The sequence below is a fragment of the Leptonychotes weddellii genome, chromosome 5 (assembly GCF_054177405.1).
Source record: "Leptonychotes weddellii isolate Sample4059 chromosome 5, ASM5417740v2, whole genome shotgun sequence".
Lineage (NCBI taxonomy): Eukaryota > Metazoa > Chordata > Mammalia > Carnivora > Phocidae > Leptonychotes > Leptonychotes weddellii.
The window spans coordinates 100,825,287-100,840,352 of record NC_138373.1 but is presented as its reverse complement, the minus strand read 5'-3'; the positions used below and the strand labels follow the sequence as shown (position 1 = coordinate 100,840,352).

Sequence of the window (15,066 nt, the reverse complement as noted above, 5' to 3'; positions counted from 1 at the left end):
TCTTTCCAAAATTTTATACAATTACAAAGAGGTATATTTTCCTTCATTTTACACAAAAGGTAGTATGGTATGCTTAATGTCCTGAATTGTTTTTTCACCTACTATATCTTTGGGTGCTTGTCATAATAATACATCGAGAATCTCCTCCTTTTTTACAGCTGCGTGCAGTTTCACTGTATGGAAGCTTCAGTTTAACCAGTCCCCTAGTAACATTTAGATTATTTACTTTTCTGTTTTGTTACTGCAGTGCTGCACTGAATACCTTGGACATAAGTCTTTTCACAAATGCATTTACATCTAAAAGATAAAGTGGTTCTGCTGGATCAAAGGTCCTTTGCATTTGTAATTATGAAAGACAGATTCCTTCCATTTACATGCTCACTAGCATTGTGTGTGAGTGCCTGATCTCCCACAGCCTCACCAATGCAGTAGCTTCTCAAAACCTTTGAATTGATTAAAAAAATATTATCTTATTGTTTTAATATGCATCCCCCTTGTGAGTAAAATTGTACCTTTTTCTTTCTTTTTTATTTTTTTAAAGATTGTATTTATTTGACAGAGAGAGACACAGTGAGAGAGGGAACACAAGCAGGGGGAATGGGAGAGGGAGAAGCAGGCTTCCCGCGGAGCAGGGATCCCGATGCGGGGCTCGATCCCAGGACCCTGGGACCATGACCTGAGCCGAAGGCAGACGCTTAACGACTGAGCCACCCAGGTGCCCCAAAATTGTACCTTTTTCATGTTTTTAAAGGCCATTTGTATTTCTGTTAACTGTTTTATCAACAATCATTGAATATCTGATGCCAGAGAGCATCTAAACTTTGTTACCACTCTAAAGTCCAACAATTTTCTGATCATCATCACACGAGGCAGTTGAGATTAAAGGAAAGCAAAGAATTGAGGTCAGGGATGTTCCATTTGCTCTGACTAAAGTTAAAAACCCAAATATGCCACTAGAATGTGAGCAGTGAAAAGTGGGGATTATGCTTTATCCATCTTCATTCAGCAAAGTGCCCAGAATTTTGCAGGCATTTAGTCATTAGTGAATACTTGGGATGAGATGAACTATTCTTGGGAATTCCTTTCACAGAAGTACCCAGCTAGCATTATGACCTAGATAATGTGGATAGCTTGTCAATGAGTTAAAATCATTTCTTGTATTTCATTGGAGTATAGCCATCCTAAAATTTACCAATGAAAAATAATCTGAAATGACCAGTTAGCTATTAAGTGTCCTGACACTTAATAGCTCTGCCAAATTTACTGACTGAATGATTGGAAGTTTGCTTAAATGAAGAAATCATCACAATACATATAGAACTGTGATGTTTCTTAGGAAATCTAGAAAAATTTTTGCCAGTGTCCTTCCCATCCCATCTTAGGAGAAAAGGCTTCTAGTTCTGGGCCATCTGATTGTTCAGGTAAAAACCTCCCAGGACTAGAAAGAGTCAATACATCTGGCTATCATAAAGACATCTGATTAACTTTGTTCTAAGTGTGCTCAATGGACAGTGTTTCCCACTACCTTTTACCAGATGGCTCCCTATTCTCTTATTCTGTTTGCTTTATTCTGCTACTCACAGACAATTCAAGTGCACAGTGAACCTAATTACAGCAGGGGGGAGTTTCAAAGTTCAGATCATCTATAGATGAGATGCACAACAAGCATTTTGCTAGTAGCTCTGCATAGGTTTAAAGCAGTGATTCTCATTTAAGGGTGTGAGAGGGTGAATATTAGTATCACTTAAGCTTTCTTTCCTACCCCTCCCTCCCTTCCTTTCTGTGTGTGTGTAAATACACATACCCTGTTCCCCCTTGTAGAAGATATCAGACTCTTGGGAAAAGCTTGGTCGGGTACACTGAAAAAGCTCCCCAGGTTGTTCTAAATCATTCTCACCTCCCACCGTTACTCTCACCTCTTTACAAGAATGAAAAGCACCTTCCCAGTGCTTCCCTTTTCCCTACCCCTTTGGCTTCAGCTGTAAACAGCAAGTCATTTCCCTGAACTGGCTACTCTGATGTTTTTACTTCCCTAGGAACCATTTCTGTGTCCTATTATGACCTATAGCATGAGAACTACTCTCATGCTGTTCTTAATCTCTGCATTCAGAAAAAAAAAAAAAAATCATACATTTGCTCTATATTTGGTATATGGTGCTCAATACATGTTGTTTTTTAAGAAAAGCAAAAGACCTAGCTATTCATTAGTTAGCCTTCCCATCTCCTTATATTTCTGATATGTATTCTATAAATCTTAATAATTTCCTCTCTAGGAGTTAGTATTTTCCCAGTTGAAAATTCCCTCACTGCATTTTGTCAAACAAAGCCTAATGTCATGATATTTTAAGTCCTTATTTTACTAACACTTAAAACCACCTAAAACAATCCTAGCCCTATTCCAACCTTTTTTTTTACAGAGAAGGAAAACAAGACTATAAACGGTTAAGTAAGCCAAGGTCAGAGTAGCAGAACTTTGACTAGAATCCTGGTCTCATTAAGTACTGATCCGGTAGAGTTTTCTGCGATAGCACATTATCACATCATCACAAACTATTTATACTCTTATTTAACTCTTAGTAATGCGCACCTACCCTGTGCCAAGCCCTGTTCTAGATGCTTTCACACACTCTCATTTAACGGAAGACTGACATAATAAGAAAGTTTTATAGTTAAAATACTATTATCAAGTCAGGCAAAAACTACAGACCCATTACAATCAACTTTGGGAGAAGGGCCTTTTTCCTAAAAGGAATTTCAGTTAAGAATACTTTGGATCAGTGGGACCACTCAACTTAAAGTTGTCTACTCTTCTCTTGCCCAGACGATGCCCCCCACTTCTCTCTTTATAAGCCCTTCTCCCCAAAACTCAATCTGGATTTGATAGGGCGTCTAACGTTAATTCAACACTTCTGTCTAATCCCCCCAAGTTGCTGCTTTTCTTCTACCTGTTTTCTTTTTTCCTTCTGAAAGGCATTGTCCTGCGGCCTGAAGCAGGAACAGAATCTCGACATCTTTTTGTCTCTTCACCCTATATGTCCCTGTTGTATGTCTCCCCTCAACACCCACTCGTACCCATGTGCGGCAAAGAGGAAACGGACACAATGTAGTGGAGAGGTCTTGTATATAGTTTTGTCCATTTCAGTGTGTGAGAGCAGCTCTCATTAGAGCCTATGGGGAAAGGCATCTGTGCCTGGAGGAAGGGAAATTGCTCCCACACTACGAATACCCGGCTGCATTCTGAAGCCTTTCAGATTTAGTGGAAGTCTTTGTGCGAGCAGCCCTTGGGTCATGAGTCTTCCCCTGACTGCTAGAACTTCGGTCAGTTTTAACCAAGGCTGTCTTCTGGATGGTGCGTTTTACCGGCTTCACCGGGTCCTGCTTCTTCTCTTCCCGGGGCTTCCGGCCTGGCCTCTTCTTCTCCTCTCGGGTCCTAGGCCTGATGTCTTCCTTCATGGTCCGTCCTCTCCGCTCGTCCATCCCCTTGGCCCTCACTTCCTCCCTGGCTCTGGAACGCACCGAGTCCTTGGCTCTTGGCCTTATCTTCCGCCCCCTTGTGTTTACTTTCGTGCTGCGTCTCCAGACTTCCCTGGCCTTCTTGGCTGCCCCGCGATGCGTGCAGCGCCGCCGTGGCCTCCGCGGCCCGGGAAGGGTCCTCCTCGAAGAGCGCGCGCCCTCCTCCAACCTCAGGCGTCCTGGCCTTCTCTTCGGCTTCGGAATCTTCCAGACCCTGAAGTAGCCAGAGGCATCGCTGCCGCTGACCCGGAGAAGCGTGCCCTTAACCTCAGACCAGGGTGCATCGCCCGAGTGGCGGCAGCACTTACGGCGCACTACGTAGCCAGCATTTCCAAGCTCCTTCTTGAGGGCAGCCAGAGTCAGCCCTTTGTGCGCGGTGATGGCTCGGAGCAACAGCTGGGACACTTTGAGCACGGAGCGCAGGCCCCGCCTCGGCACGGCCGTGAGGGTTTTCTCCGGGGCCTGCTGGGTTTTAACTTCAGCGCCTTTGGATTCACCAGTGGGCCCAGCCACCTCAGCCATGGCCCCGCTCCCGCCTCGGCGGGGCCACTGCTTTTGGGCCACCCCCACCAAGGCGGGAGCTTAAGCTGAGGCTGGCTGGACCACGTCACAATGGCACGCCCGGCCTAGACTTTCAGGTCCTAGTTGGCGAGCTGCCAGATCCCACCCAGGTAGGTGGTCCAATCAGACTCCACTTCCTTCTAGGTCTAAACCAATCCAGATCTTGGCGCCTGTACACCCCTAAGAATCACCTTTATAATCTCCAGGGTTTGTTCCCTGCCCTTTCTAATGCTGCCACTTCTCATTGACCTGGATCTCAACCAATTTCTGAAGTTCACTATTTTTCTGTGGTCCTGAACACCCATCTACTCACATTTCCCTAAGGTGAAAGAAGCTGCTCCCAACTATCTAAAACAGGTAATACAATGCCTTTAAAAAGTAAATGTAGTAGTCTGTCAAACAAAACCCGACCTAGAAACTCCCGCCTTCAGGTCCCACCACCTAGAGATCGACAAGCATGTCTCTTTGACTCTCCACATGGGGGATTCTGTGCAAGAATATGAAGGAAAGAGGGAATCACTGTGGTCCCTCTACCCTAACCAATGATTCTCACACCTGGGTAATTCTGATGCCTCATTCAGTTGGATCAAAACAATCCAGTTTCCAAATAGACCAAGAACTCTGGTCTAATCATTATTCTTTCACCAGACTTTGCTTTTCTATCTCTTGTCCCTCTTCTTGGATTGCTTACCCTCTTTCTCTGTCCAGATATATTCTGCTCATCTTTCAGAATCCTGCTGAATCCTTCCCTCACTGAAGCCCCCTCACTCTTTCAAATGATTTCTCTCCTCTTAATTACCACATTAAACTTTTGCAATCCTATACTGCATTTTCTTTATTTTAAACTAATCTGGTACTAGAGAGTACAATACAGCACAATAGTTTTAAAAAGAAAACAGCCTGGACTTAGAGCTGAAAGACATGGACACATACCCCACCCCCCCAACTCTTTAACAGCCATATGGCATTGATAAATCCCTCCATATCTTTGGATCTGACTTCTTTATTTTTAAGGGGGGGGGGCTAATAATCCCTTCCTACCAACATCACAGAATTATTGGAGAGGTTCAGAAGAGGTGATGGTAGATGACAAAGGACTACCCAAATATAAGGCATAAAATTAATTTTACTCTGAATGTTTATGCCTTTCCAACTAAATAAAAAGTTTCCTGAGAGCCAAATAGCCTTTGAATTTCTATGGCCCCTGCTGCACCTAACACTATTCTTCCTTATACACAGAGCAGGCATTTAATTGAGTCTGTGTAAGCTTCTCTCTGGTGAGGAGGATTTCTCTGGATTCAAAGGAAATTCCCAGGAAATCAGGAGAAAGGAGCGGGATAAATCTCAAAGGGTTGAAAATGAAGGGGACCAAGGAAGCTAGTTACTCAAGGACTTCTTATTTTGGACACAACTTAGTTGGGAATTATTCAAAGAATACTTCAAATTGCAAAAGCATATCATACTTCTCTAAAGGACATTCACATATACTCAGCAGTCACAGGCTGGACTGTGACATAGTTTCTGCCAGGAATAAAAGTGCCAGGAAGTAGCTTAGACCAGTGCTTCTTAAACTTTAATGTGTACTTCATAAAGTACTGATTCCAGTACATTAGGACTGGGATGGGTTTTACCTTTCCCACAAGGTTCTAGGTAGTTCCACTCAGTTTTACCTTTCCAACAAGGTTCTAGGTAGTTCCACTCAGTTAAAACACAACTGTTGGGGAGTGGGGAGTAGACAATGAGAAAGGGAGTGGCAGGAGATCAGACTGGAAAGGTAGGTTAGGGCCAAGGTATGAAGGACACATAACATAATGACACAGCTGTAAGTAGTCACACAGCAGTAAGAGGTAGAGTGTGGATTCATACGTAAGTCTACTTAATTCTAAGGCCTGAGTTGTTAATTACTGAGCTAGTTTTCCTTTTCTCCAAGGTTGACCCTCTCCACACCTTTATGTGTCTCCACTACAGAGCAAGAGGAAGTTTATCTCCACACTCACAGCTCAGAATCAGAAGGATCTACAAGCACTCACTGTACCTTCTCCCAGTCTTTAAATTAGAGCAGGATACTGTGGATCTCCAAGAACAGGAGACTAACACATCAGCACAGGGACAGTGCACCAATGAAGAGCTGCCAGACTGAGAGGCAGAACCACATGGAGCAGGCTTTCTCTCATTTGTGTAGTCTCTTGGTCTGGCTATACTTCCTGGTTGCATAGGCCACTGGTCGTAGGATGGGACAACCATCAGAGAAAAAAGTCAAAACTGTCTGCTTTGAGAATAAGAGGAGAGTAAGTGAAGTCTGACCTTCATATCAACTGACTCCAGGTGAAGATAGGTTGGCTGCACACAATGGTAACATCATGAAAGAAAGACAAAAACCAAATCAGGGGCACTTGGGTGGCTCAGTCGGTTAAGCAACCAACTCTTGATTTTGGCTCAGGTTATGATCTCACAGTTGTAAGATTGAGCCCCACATCGAGCCCCACGTCAGGCTCCATGCTGGGTGTGGAGTGGAGCAGCTTAAGATTCTTTCTCTCCCTCTCCCTCTGCCCCTCCTCTGGATCTCTTAAAAAAAAAGAACCAAATCAAACCATGTTTATTGATACCGCTGTGATGAGAAAAGAGGCCAATTAGAAACCTTTGGGAGAGGCTGAAATCAAAGGACAAGAATTATATGAAAAAAAACCCACACCAAACAAAACAAAACATTTTCATTTATACATAACCATTCATTTCTATATAGATTTCTGTATAAATATACTGTAAGTAATAGGGGAATAACAAAAAATGAGAGGCAGGAAACCAATGTCCCACTACCACTCAGCTGGCTCAGAGGACAAGAAAGCCAGCTAGCTGACAAACTTTCTGCTGCACCAATCCCTTGGAGTTATTTTGCTCCTCTTTGGAATAAATCTACTTGCCAGCCCTCTTCTTCTGATATCTCAAAAGAAAAAGACACTTCAGAAAAAACAGTTTCTTGAGGAAAAGAGTCAGTACAAACAAGTGTCATACCTCTAATCAGGAGACACCAACTCCAGCTCCAGAAAAACAAGACTGAACCATCCCTTCCAATTTTAATCATCTATGATTATAAACCAGAAGTTACCACCTAGCGCCATCCTGTTATGAGAAAGATCAGTAGCTCTTAATTTCTGGAAGGCTTGGGGTTGGCTGGTGGTGAAGAAAAAGGATACTTGGGAATAATGTTTAGCCTAAATCTTTCTGCTTCAAGTTCCAGAGCAAGATCTATTGTTTTTTGTTGATATCAAGACTCTTCTATGGTGGTTGTGACTGAGGACTCCAAAGGAACTTGGTTGACTTAGGCATAGCAACCTTTAATTACTATACAAAATTCTAAGAATGTCAGAGGTTTTATTAATCTTACTCCCTCACATAGAGTTATTCAGCTCTAACTTCATTAAGAAAAACTCCATACAAGAGTACAGCAAAATTTAGTAGCATTCTCTGATTTAACCCCAATCTATACCTCACTGCCCCTCCTTGATCCACAGTCCTGGGGCCCCAAGGTTCTAGGTCTTGCTTACTCAATTATCTTGCATTGATTCAGTTTATCTCTCCCCAAACCAAATAATATAAACCTGTTCAACAATCTATTACAACTCCCCAACTTAACCTTCAACTGCTAGTTGTTTTTCCCCAAACGACTCTTTTCCTCTCCTGAACCACTTTGTGCCTTCCACTTTAATGCAAATAACCCCACAACAGTCATTTCAGCAAATAAACCCACCAGTCGACTCATGGCTTTTGGGAGAACTAAAGTAGTTCACATGTGAAAATAAAAATATTAAGATTCCATAAAAGCATGGAGACAGACTAGTAATTGGGCATTCATCCTTCTAATCCTCAGCACAATTGTCCAGAAGTGAATCTAGAGATTATAGATCCAGGTGATCTTATTGGAGGACCAGGAAAATTTCTTAGCAATTATCCCAAAAATATGAAGATCTGGTCTCCCTGACTCCTCCCAAGAAGCTCTAAACACCCAGTGTAACACACCCCTCCCCACAAATATAAAAATCTATACTCATCCCTCCAAAAATGACATGAGAGAAATAAGGGCTTTGGTATTAGCAAAATCCTACCCAAGTACTTTTTTTTCACCCAAACAAAGGAGTCTATATAAATTAAATCTCTCATAAATCAAGTATTATTAATAGTTATATCTTTCCATGAGCCCATAATGTGGGACCTCCAAGAACCATTCTGCTACAATCAGTTAAATCTCAAAACCAAAAACCCATTTCTCTGAGGATTTTTACTTTCAATATGAGGCTCAGGGCATCCCAGGATACAGACAAGCTGCAGTCCCACAATAACGCTACATTCTGGACAACATTCAATTCTGTTATAGTAACTCCCAGCCATCCATGCCCTTGTCAATTCCCAGAATACTGTACAAATGAAGCCAAAGCAGAAAAACACACACAAAAATGGCAGGGTAGAAATCATTTACCATATATATGTAACTCTTGGAATCAGAGAACTGAAATATCCCAGACCTACAACCCACTACAGAGAAGCTTATTTCTAGCCTAATCTCTACAGATCTAAAATTCCAGAAAATCCAAATTCACTAATTAAAAATTGCTTTCCTCCCAATTAAGTGGTATAAATAAATGCCCATGCTCAGGAATATAACCAAGAGTAAGCTTTATTTGCATTCTCAATTCACAATACACATTCTGGAATTATACTGCATAACTTTCCTCATTTTTTCCTTCAAAACTGCGGTTCTAAATATTTCATTTCAAAAAACACATCTCCATTTCCTGTTTAAAAATCACATCTGATTTTCTATTTTAATCCTACTCTTCTTCCCTTGGCTTTTTCTCAGCCTTTGATCCATCTGGGGAAGAAGAGCTACTACTTATTTATTGAAGGCCTATGGATCAGGTATTGTGTATAAATTATCACTAATTCTTTCAGCAACACTGAAAAGTGGATAATATTATTCACATTTACAGATGAGAAGGTAAATGGTGTACTGAAGGAAAAGTTTGGAATGAGAATTCTCTATATCTCCCAGGTAACTCAAAGATTCCTATTTTTCATCTTCCACCTAGAGAAAAGAAATTGCTATACCACCTCTTCTATCATTTCACTAATCAAAGCTTTGAGCAAGAAATTCAGATTCTCCTTCCTCACTATAATTTCTACCATACTAGTTATGCCAGTTACCAATTTATTGCTTTTGTTACCTGAATGTAAAAATGGATCTGGGCCTTTTAAATATTTTTCCTTTTTCAGCTGACATGATGTTAAGCTTTGTAGTAAAGGGTACTGGAAAGACTGCAGGAGGAGAGGGTTTTCCCTTCTAGTTCTGGTTCTCCGGTCTGTCCTTTACCAAGGTTGCTAGAGCAGAGGTTGGAAAACTGTGGCCCATGGGCCAAAACCAGCCTGCTGCCTATTTTTGTGTGGCTTGTAGGCACAACTCAGGTGGACTAGCACTTTGAGCTGTAGAGAACAAGACATAATGTCCCCACCTCTATTTCATGCTCCACTTCCAACATATGCCTCCCTGGCCTGGGCCATATCTCACCACTCTCCAGGACCTATGCTGGCTACCAAATATACAGTCCCCAATTCTCCACTGGTGGCACTGAAGAACAAACTTATATCTTTACAATGAATTCCAATCTGGGACACCTGGCTGGCTCAGTTGGTAGAGGATGTGACTTTTTTTTTTTTTTTTGAGACAGAGAGCATGTGAATGCACAGTGGAGGATAGGGCAGAGGGAGAAGGAGAGAGAAAATCTTAAGCAGGCTCCACACCCAGTCACATGGAGCCTGATGTGGAGCTCAATCTCATGACCCTGAGAGCAAGACCTGAGCCAAAATCAAGAGTCAGATGCTTAACCAACTGAGCCACCCAGGCTCCCTGAGCATGTGACACACTTGATTGTGAGTTCAAGCCCCACACTGGGCATAGAGCTTACTTAAAAATAAATAAATAAATAAAACATAAATAAATAAATAAATAAATAAATAAATAAAATTCCAATCCTTAAAATCACTTTATATTTTTAAAAAAAGATTGGAGCTTTTATCTATTTGTCATTAGACCTAACTTTCAACAAGTTAGGAGTAATTTTTAATGAGAAAAATGTATAGGATACAATAGTTAATAACTTGAAATTTTTTAAACACAATACTCATGTTTCACCAAATACTAAAATTAAGAGGGATCAAAGAGTTAAACATAGAAAATGAAAGCAGGGAAAAGTATATGTATTTATTGGATTTTAGGAAGAAGAAAGATTTTCTAAGCATAAAATTAATGGAAGAAATCACAGAGGAAATTACTGACATGATTATGTAAAAACCATAAAATTCTGTACATTAAAAAATTAAAACAAGAGTAAAAAAGCAAACAGGAAAAAAATCTGCCAAAAAAAGTCTATGAGTTATTCCAAAATTAATAGTAAACCCCCAAATTAAGCAAAGTAGAAATGAAAATAATGGTTAATATGTGAAAAATAAGCTCGTCCTTTGACTATAACAAAACTACAAAATAAGTAATAATTTTTGACCTATCAAAGTAACAAATTATTTTTTTAATAAAAACATAGAGATAAGAGACTTCTATTTTTTTAAAGATTTTTATTTATTTATTTGACACATATTGAGAGAGAGAGCACAAGCAGAGGGTAGTGGTAGAGGGAGAGGGAGAAACAGGCTCCCTGCTGAGCAAGGAACCCGATGTGGGGCTCAATCCCAGGACCCCAGGATCATGGCCCGAGCTGAAAGCAGATGCTGAACCAACTGAGCCACCCAGGCGCCCCAAGAGACTTCTATTTCTAAATAAAACAAACTAATCACCCTCCATTCAACCTCTCCTACAACAGCTTCCACAAACCATGGACTAAATATGTAAAACTACCAGAAGACTCCAAAAAGCAGTTACAAGCTGACTAAGGGTCTCAGGACTTAGGGGACAAGGTAGCTACAAGTTCCTTGGGTTTTCTTTTCGCCTCATATATATCCCTACCTGGACACTAGAGCAGCCTAAAATCCAGACCTTCCAATGGCCCAGACAGGAAAAAAAAAGAAGAAAAGAAGGAGGAGGAGGAGAAGAAGAAGAAGAGAGAAGATTCTATTCTTTAGCTGTAAGACTGGCAAATAGGAAAGGGACCATTCTGATTTTTACCCATCCCACACCATGGTTGTCCCCAAACTGGCAGCAGTCCTTCCCCTCCTCACCAGCGGTGAGGTAGCCCCTGAAGAGCAAAGCCCTATTTCAGCCTTCTATTCTATACCAGAGAAGTGCTAATAAAGAGCAGAGCTAGGGGCGCCTGGGTGGCTCAGTCAGTTGAGTGTCCAATTCTTGGTTTCGGCTCAGGTCATGATATTGGAGTCCTGGGACTGAGCCCCGCCCTGTGTCAGGCTCTGCACTACGCACAGAGTCTGCTTCACATTCTCTCTCCCTCTACTTCCCACTCATACTCTCTCTCAAATAAATAAATAAAATCTTAAAAAGAAAAGAAGAGCAGAGCTACTCCCTCTCCCCACTGTGCAGCAGTGGTAGATTCTGCATAGCAGAACCCTAGAGCAACACTGTAGGGACTCAGCAGAATGGAGATGACAGAAGAAAGTCACTGAGCTTGAAGATGAAATGTATTCAATATAAATAAGAGAAGGAAAAAGAATGAAATGAATTGAAATTGGTCTTAGAGACCTGTAGGACAATATCAAAAGGAATAATATTCATGTCACAGATTTCTCAGAGGGAAAGAAGAAAGAGATTGGAGTAGAAAAAAATATATAATACATACATACATACAAAATGGTTGAAAACTACCCAAACTTTGTGAAAAGTATAAATCCACAGATCCAAGAAGCACAGAAAAACCCAAACAGATGAACTTAAAATTATAGTCAAATACATCATAATCAAACTGCTTAAAACTGAAAGAAAAAAATCCTAAAAGCAGACAAAGAAATATAAGACATTACATTTAGGTAAAGACTCTAATGATGGAATTCAGGCCAGAACATTTTAAAATAACTAGTTATTGGGGCACCTGGGTGGCTCAGTCAGTTACGTGTCAGATTCTTGGTTTCAACTCAGGTCATGATCTCAGGGTCCTGAGATTGAGCCCCAGCAGGGCTCAGTGGAGAGTCTACTTGAGGTTCTTTCCCCCTCCCTCTGCCTCCCCCTCTGCTCCTCCCCCATCCTGCTCCTGCGTGCTCTCCCTCTTTCTAAAATAAAATAAATAAAATCTTTAAAATGACTAGTTATTGGTCCAAATGGCTTCTAAAATCTCTTCTGTGGGTTGCAAATTGAATATGGTGTTTGCATGTAATTGGATGAACAACTGTACACACACATAAAGGAGATCCTGAATAATTCACTAAAGTGTACTACCTTCTCTGAATGAGGATTAGAGAGAGAAAGGAAAGGCCTTACTATTCCCTAGGGCACTGATTCTCAAAATGTAGTCCTTATACCCCTGGGGGAGTCAAGACTTTCAGGGGACTATCATGAGGTCAAAACTTTTCATAATAATCCTTAGACATTATTTACCTGTGTTGCCATTTACTTCAACAGTGTAAAACCAATAGTGGGTAAAACTGCTGGCCTCGAAGCATGAATCTGGTACAGTACAAACTGTACTAGAAGGCATTATATTCTTTACTGCTACACACCGATAGAAAAGAAGGGAAGGAAAACAAGTTTTACTTGAAATATTTTTTATGAAGCAATAAAAATTATAATTTTATTAAATCTCAACCTCTGATTACCCTTCTTTTTAATAAATATTCTGTGTAGCAAATATTTTTATATTTATTTTTATTTTAAATATTTATTTAAAAATTTATATTTATTTATATTTATGTCTGTATCTAAAGCAATTCTGCTGTGTGCTGAAATTTTCCCAAAGAAAATGTAGTGGGCAACACTTCCCCTGCTTCTTCTACCTTTGTCCTGTTCACTTTACCTGCCCTGATCACATAACGAATCTCCTGCCTCTTCCCCTGCTTAGAATATTTATCTTCAGAAAACCTCCATTTCTAGGTCTTCAAAAATCATTCTTCAAAAATTCGCAATCTTGCGAAACTCCAGAAGTGTTGCTCACAACAGTAAGATGTATGCGGTGATGCAGGCAGAAGGCTTGCCAGGGAGGTCGAGGGCCCCCTATAGAGCCAGAGGAGTCCAAATTAAAATGATGGTTCACAGGTAATCTCTGGAGAGGGGGCAGAGTCTCCCACAGCTGCCCCGGCCACAGAGGAAGATGACCCGTGGGCCCTGACAGCCCGGAACTCACGCCCCCAACAGTCCCGAGGCCCAGGAATTAGGGCGGTGCTTCGCTGCAAGAAGAAAACAGGAAACAAACAAAAAAACCCCCTCAAACTCTCCTCCCAGGAGGCCCCACGCGCTGTGAGGAAGGCAAACGTTAGCCAATGAGAGCATCTGTTCCCGCGGCTTTCCCGCCCTTTCTCCCTGAGGCTGGAGAGAGGCGGCTCCTTTAGAGCCCACAGGGAGTTATAAGGGACTGTGGTACCTGCTCTCAAAGAGCACCCCCCGCGAGGAATAGGGGGAGCGAAAAGAGACAAGTAATAGGCAAGAGGAGAGAGGAACATGCTGGCCCAGCGGACGGACGGACAGACAGACGGCCGAGGAGACTCTTGCAGGTGAGGAGGAGTTGTTAATGAAAGGTCTACATGGGCAGAGAACAGGACACAAGACATTTAGCCAGAAAGGGTGGCATCGGCAGAGCCACAGGACATCACTTCTCCTGCACATACAACAGCTATTTCTGAATAATTCGCAAAAAAATAATCCTTTCCCTTCCTGTGTCCCCCTGTAAGTGTTTCCTTCATCTTCTGACGATCTTTCCTACTATCGGCTCTCAGTGTAGATGCTGGTAGTGGCCTTGAGCACTCAGGCTCTCTTTACCTCATTCTCCTGCCCATCAGCACGTTTTTCACCAGACATGTTATTAAAATTAACTCCCCGCCAAAACCCACAAAAACAAACCAAAAAACAACAACAAAAAGGGGCGCCTGGGCAGCTCAGTTGGTTAGGCCTCGGACTCTTGATGTCGGCTCAGATCAGGATCTCAGGGTGGTCGGATGGAGGCCCGCCTCCGGCTCAGGGCTGGGCGCCCAGCTTGGGATTCTTTCTCTACTCCCTCTGTCCCTCCACGCTCCAGCGCACGCTCTCAATTAAAAAAAAAAAAATTGGGGCGCTTGGGTGGCTCAGTCGTTAAGCGTCTGCCTTCGGCTCACATCATGATCTCAGGGTCCTGGGATGGAGCCCCGCATTGGGCTCCCTGCTCCGCAGGAAGCCTGCTTCTCCCTCTCCCCCTTCTCCCCCTTCTCCCTGGATGTCTACATGTAAAAGAAAGTTGGACCCTTTCCTAACACCATATGCAAAAATTAACTCAAAAATGGATCAAGGACCTAAATGTAAGACCTATAACAATAAAATTCTTAGAAAAATACATAGGATAAAAGTTTCATAACATTGGACATGGTAATGATTTCTTGGATATGATGCCAAAGGCATAGGTAACAAAAGAAAAAATAGACAAATTGGTCTTCATGAAGATTTTAAAAACTTGTATATCAAAAAACACTATCCACAGAGTAAAAAGGCAACCTATAGAATGGGGGGAAATATTTGCAAATCATATATCTGGATATCCAGATAATATCCAGAATATATAGAGAACTTCTAAAACTCAACAACAAAAAAACAGCCTGATTCAAAAATGGGCAAAGAACTTGAATAGACATTTCTCCAAAACTACACAAATGACCAATAAACACATGAGATGCTCGGTATCACATCTCACACCCATTAGGTTAGCTACTATTAAAAAAAAAAACCAATGTGGCAAAATTGGAATCCCTGTGCACTGTTGGTGGGACTGTAAGATTGTACAACTGCTGTGGAAAACAGTGAGATGGTCCTTGAAAAATTAAAAATAGAATTACTGTATGATCCAGCAGTTCCACTTCTGGGCA

At 41.7% G+C, this 15,066-nt stretch overlaps 2 protein-coding genes across 3 annotated transcripts in view; one reads left to right on the top strand and one right to left on the bottom strand.

Moving 5' to 3' along the window:
- Positions 1-3,216: 3,216 nt before the first annotated feature.
- Positions 3,217-12,719, bottom strand: H1-7 (H1.7 linker histone). Its single transcript, XM_006729302.2, has 2 exons — positions 12,620-12,719; positions 3,217-4,094 (listed from the first exon to the last, which is right to left on the bottom strand). Exons 1-2 carry the CDS (start codon positions 12,717-12,719, stop codon positions 3,217-3,219), a joined length of 978 nt encoding a protein of 325 aa, XP_006729365.2.
- Positions 9,345-15,066, top strand: part of OR10AD1 (olfactory receptor family 10 subfamily AD member 1) — a 76,782-nt gene continuing 71,060 nt past the window's right edge. For both annotated transcript variants that reach the window (XM_081821559.1, XM_081821557.1), the window contains exon 1: positions 9,345-13,728. The gene's annotated coding sequence lies outside the window, so the exon portion shown is untranslated. The remainder of the gene's footprint in view (positions 13,729-15,066) is intronic.

Coding starts and splice junctions, on each gene's coding strand:
- H1-7 (XM_006729302.2), bottom strand. CDS start 12,719: ATGCCTTCTAGTACAGTTTGTACTGTACCAGATTCATGCTTCGAGGCC. Junction 4,095..12,619: donor TGAAGTAAATGGCAACACAG/GTAAATAATGTC, acceptor CCTCAGCTTAAG/CTCCCGCCTTGGTGGGGGTG.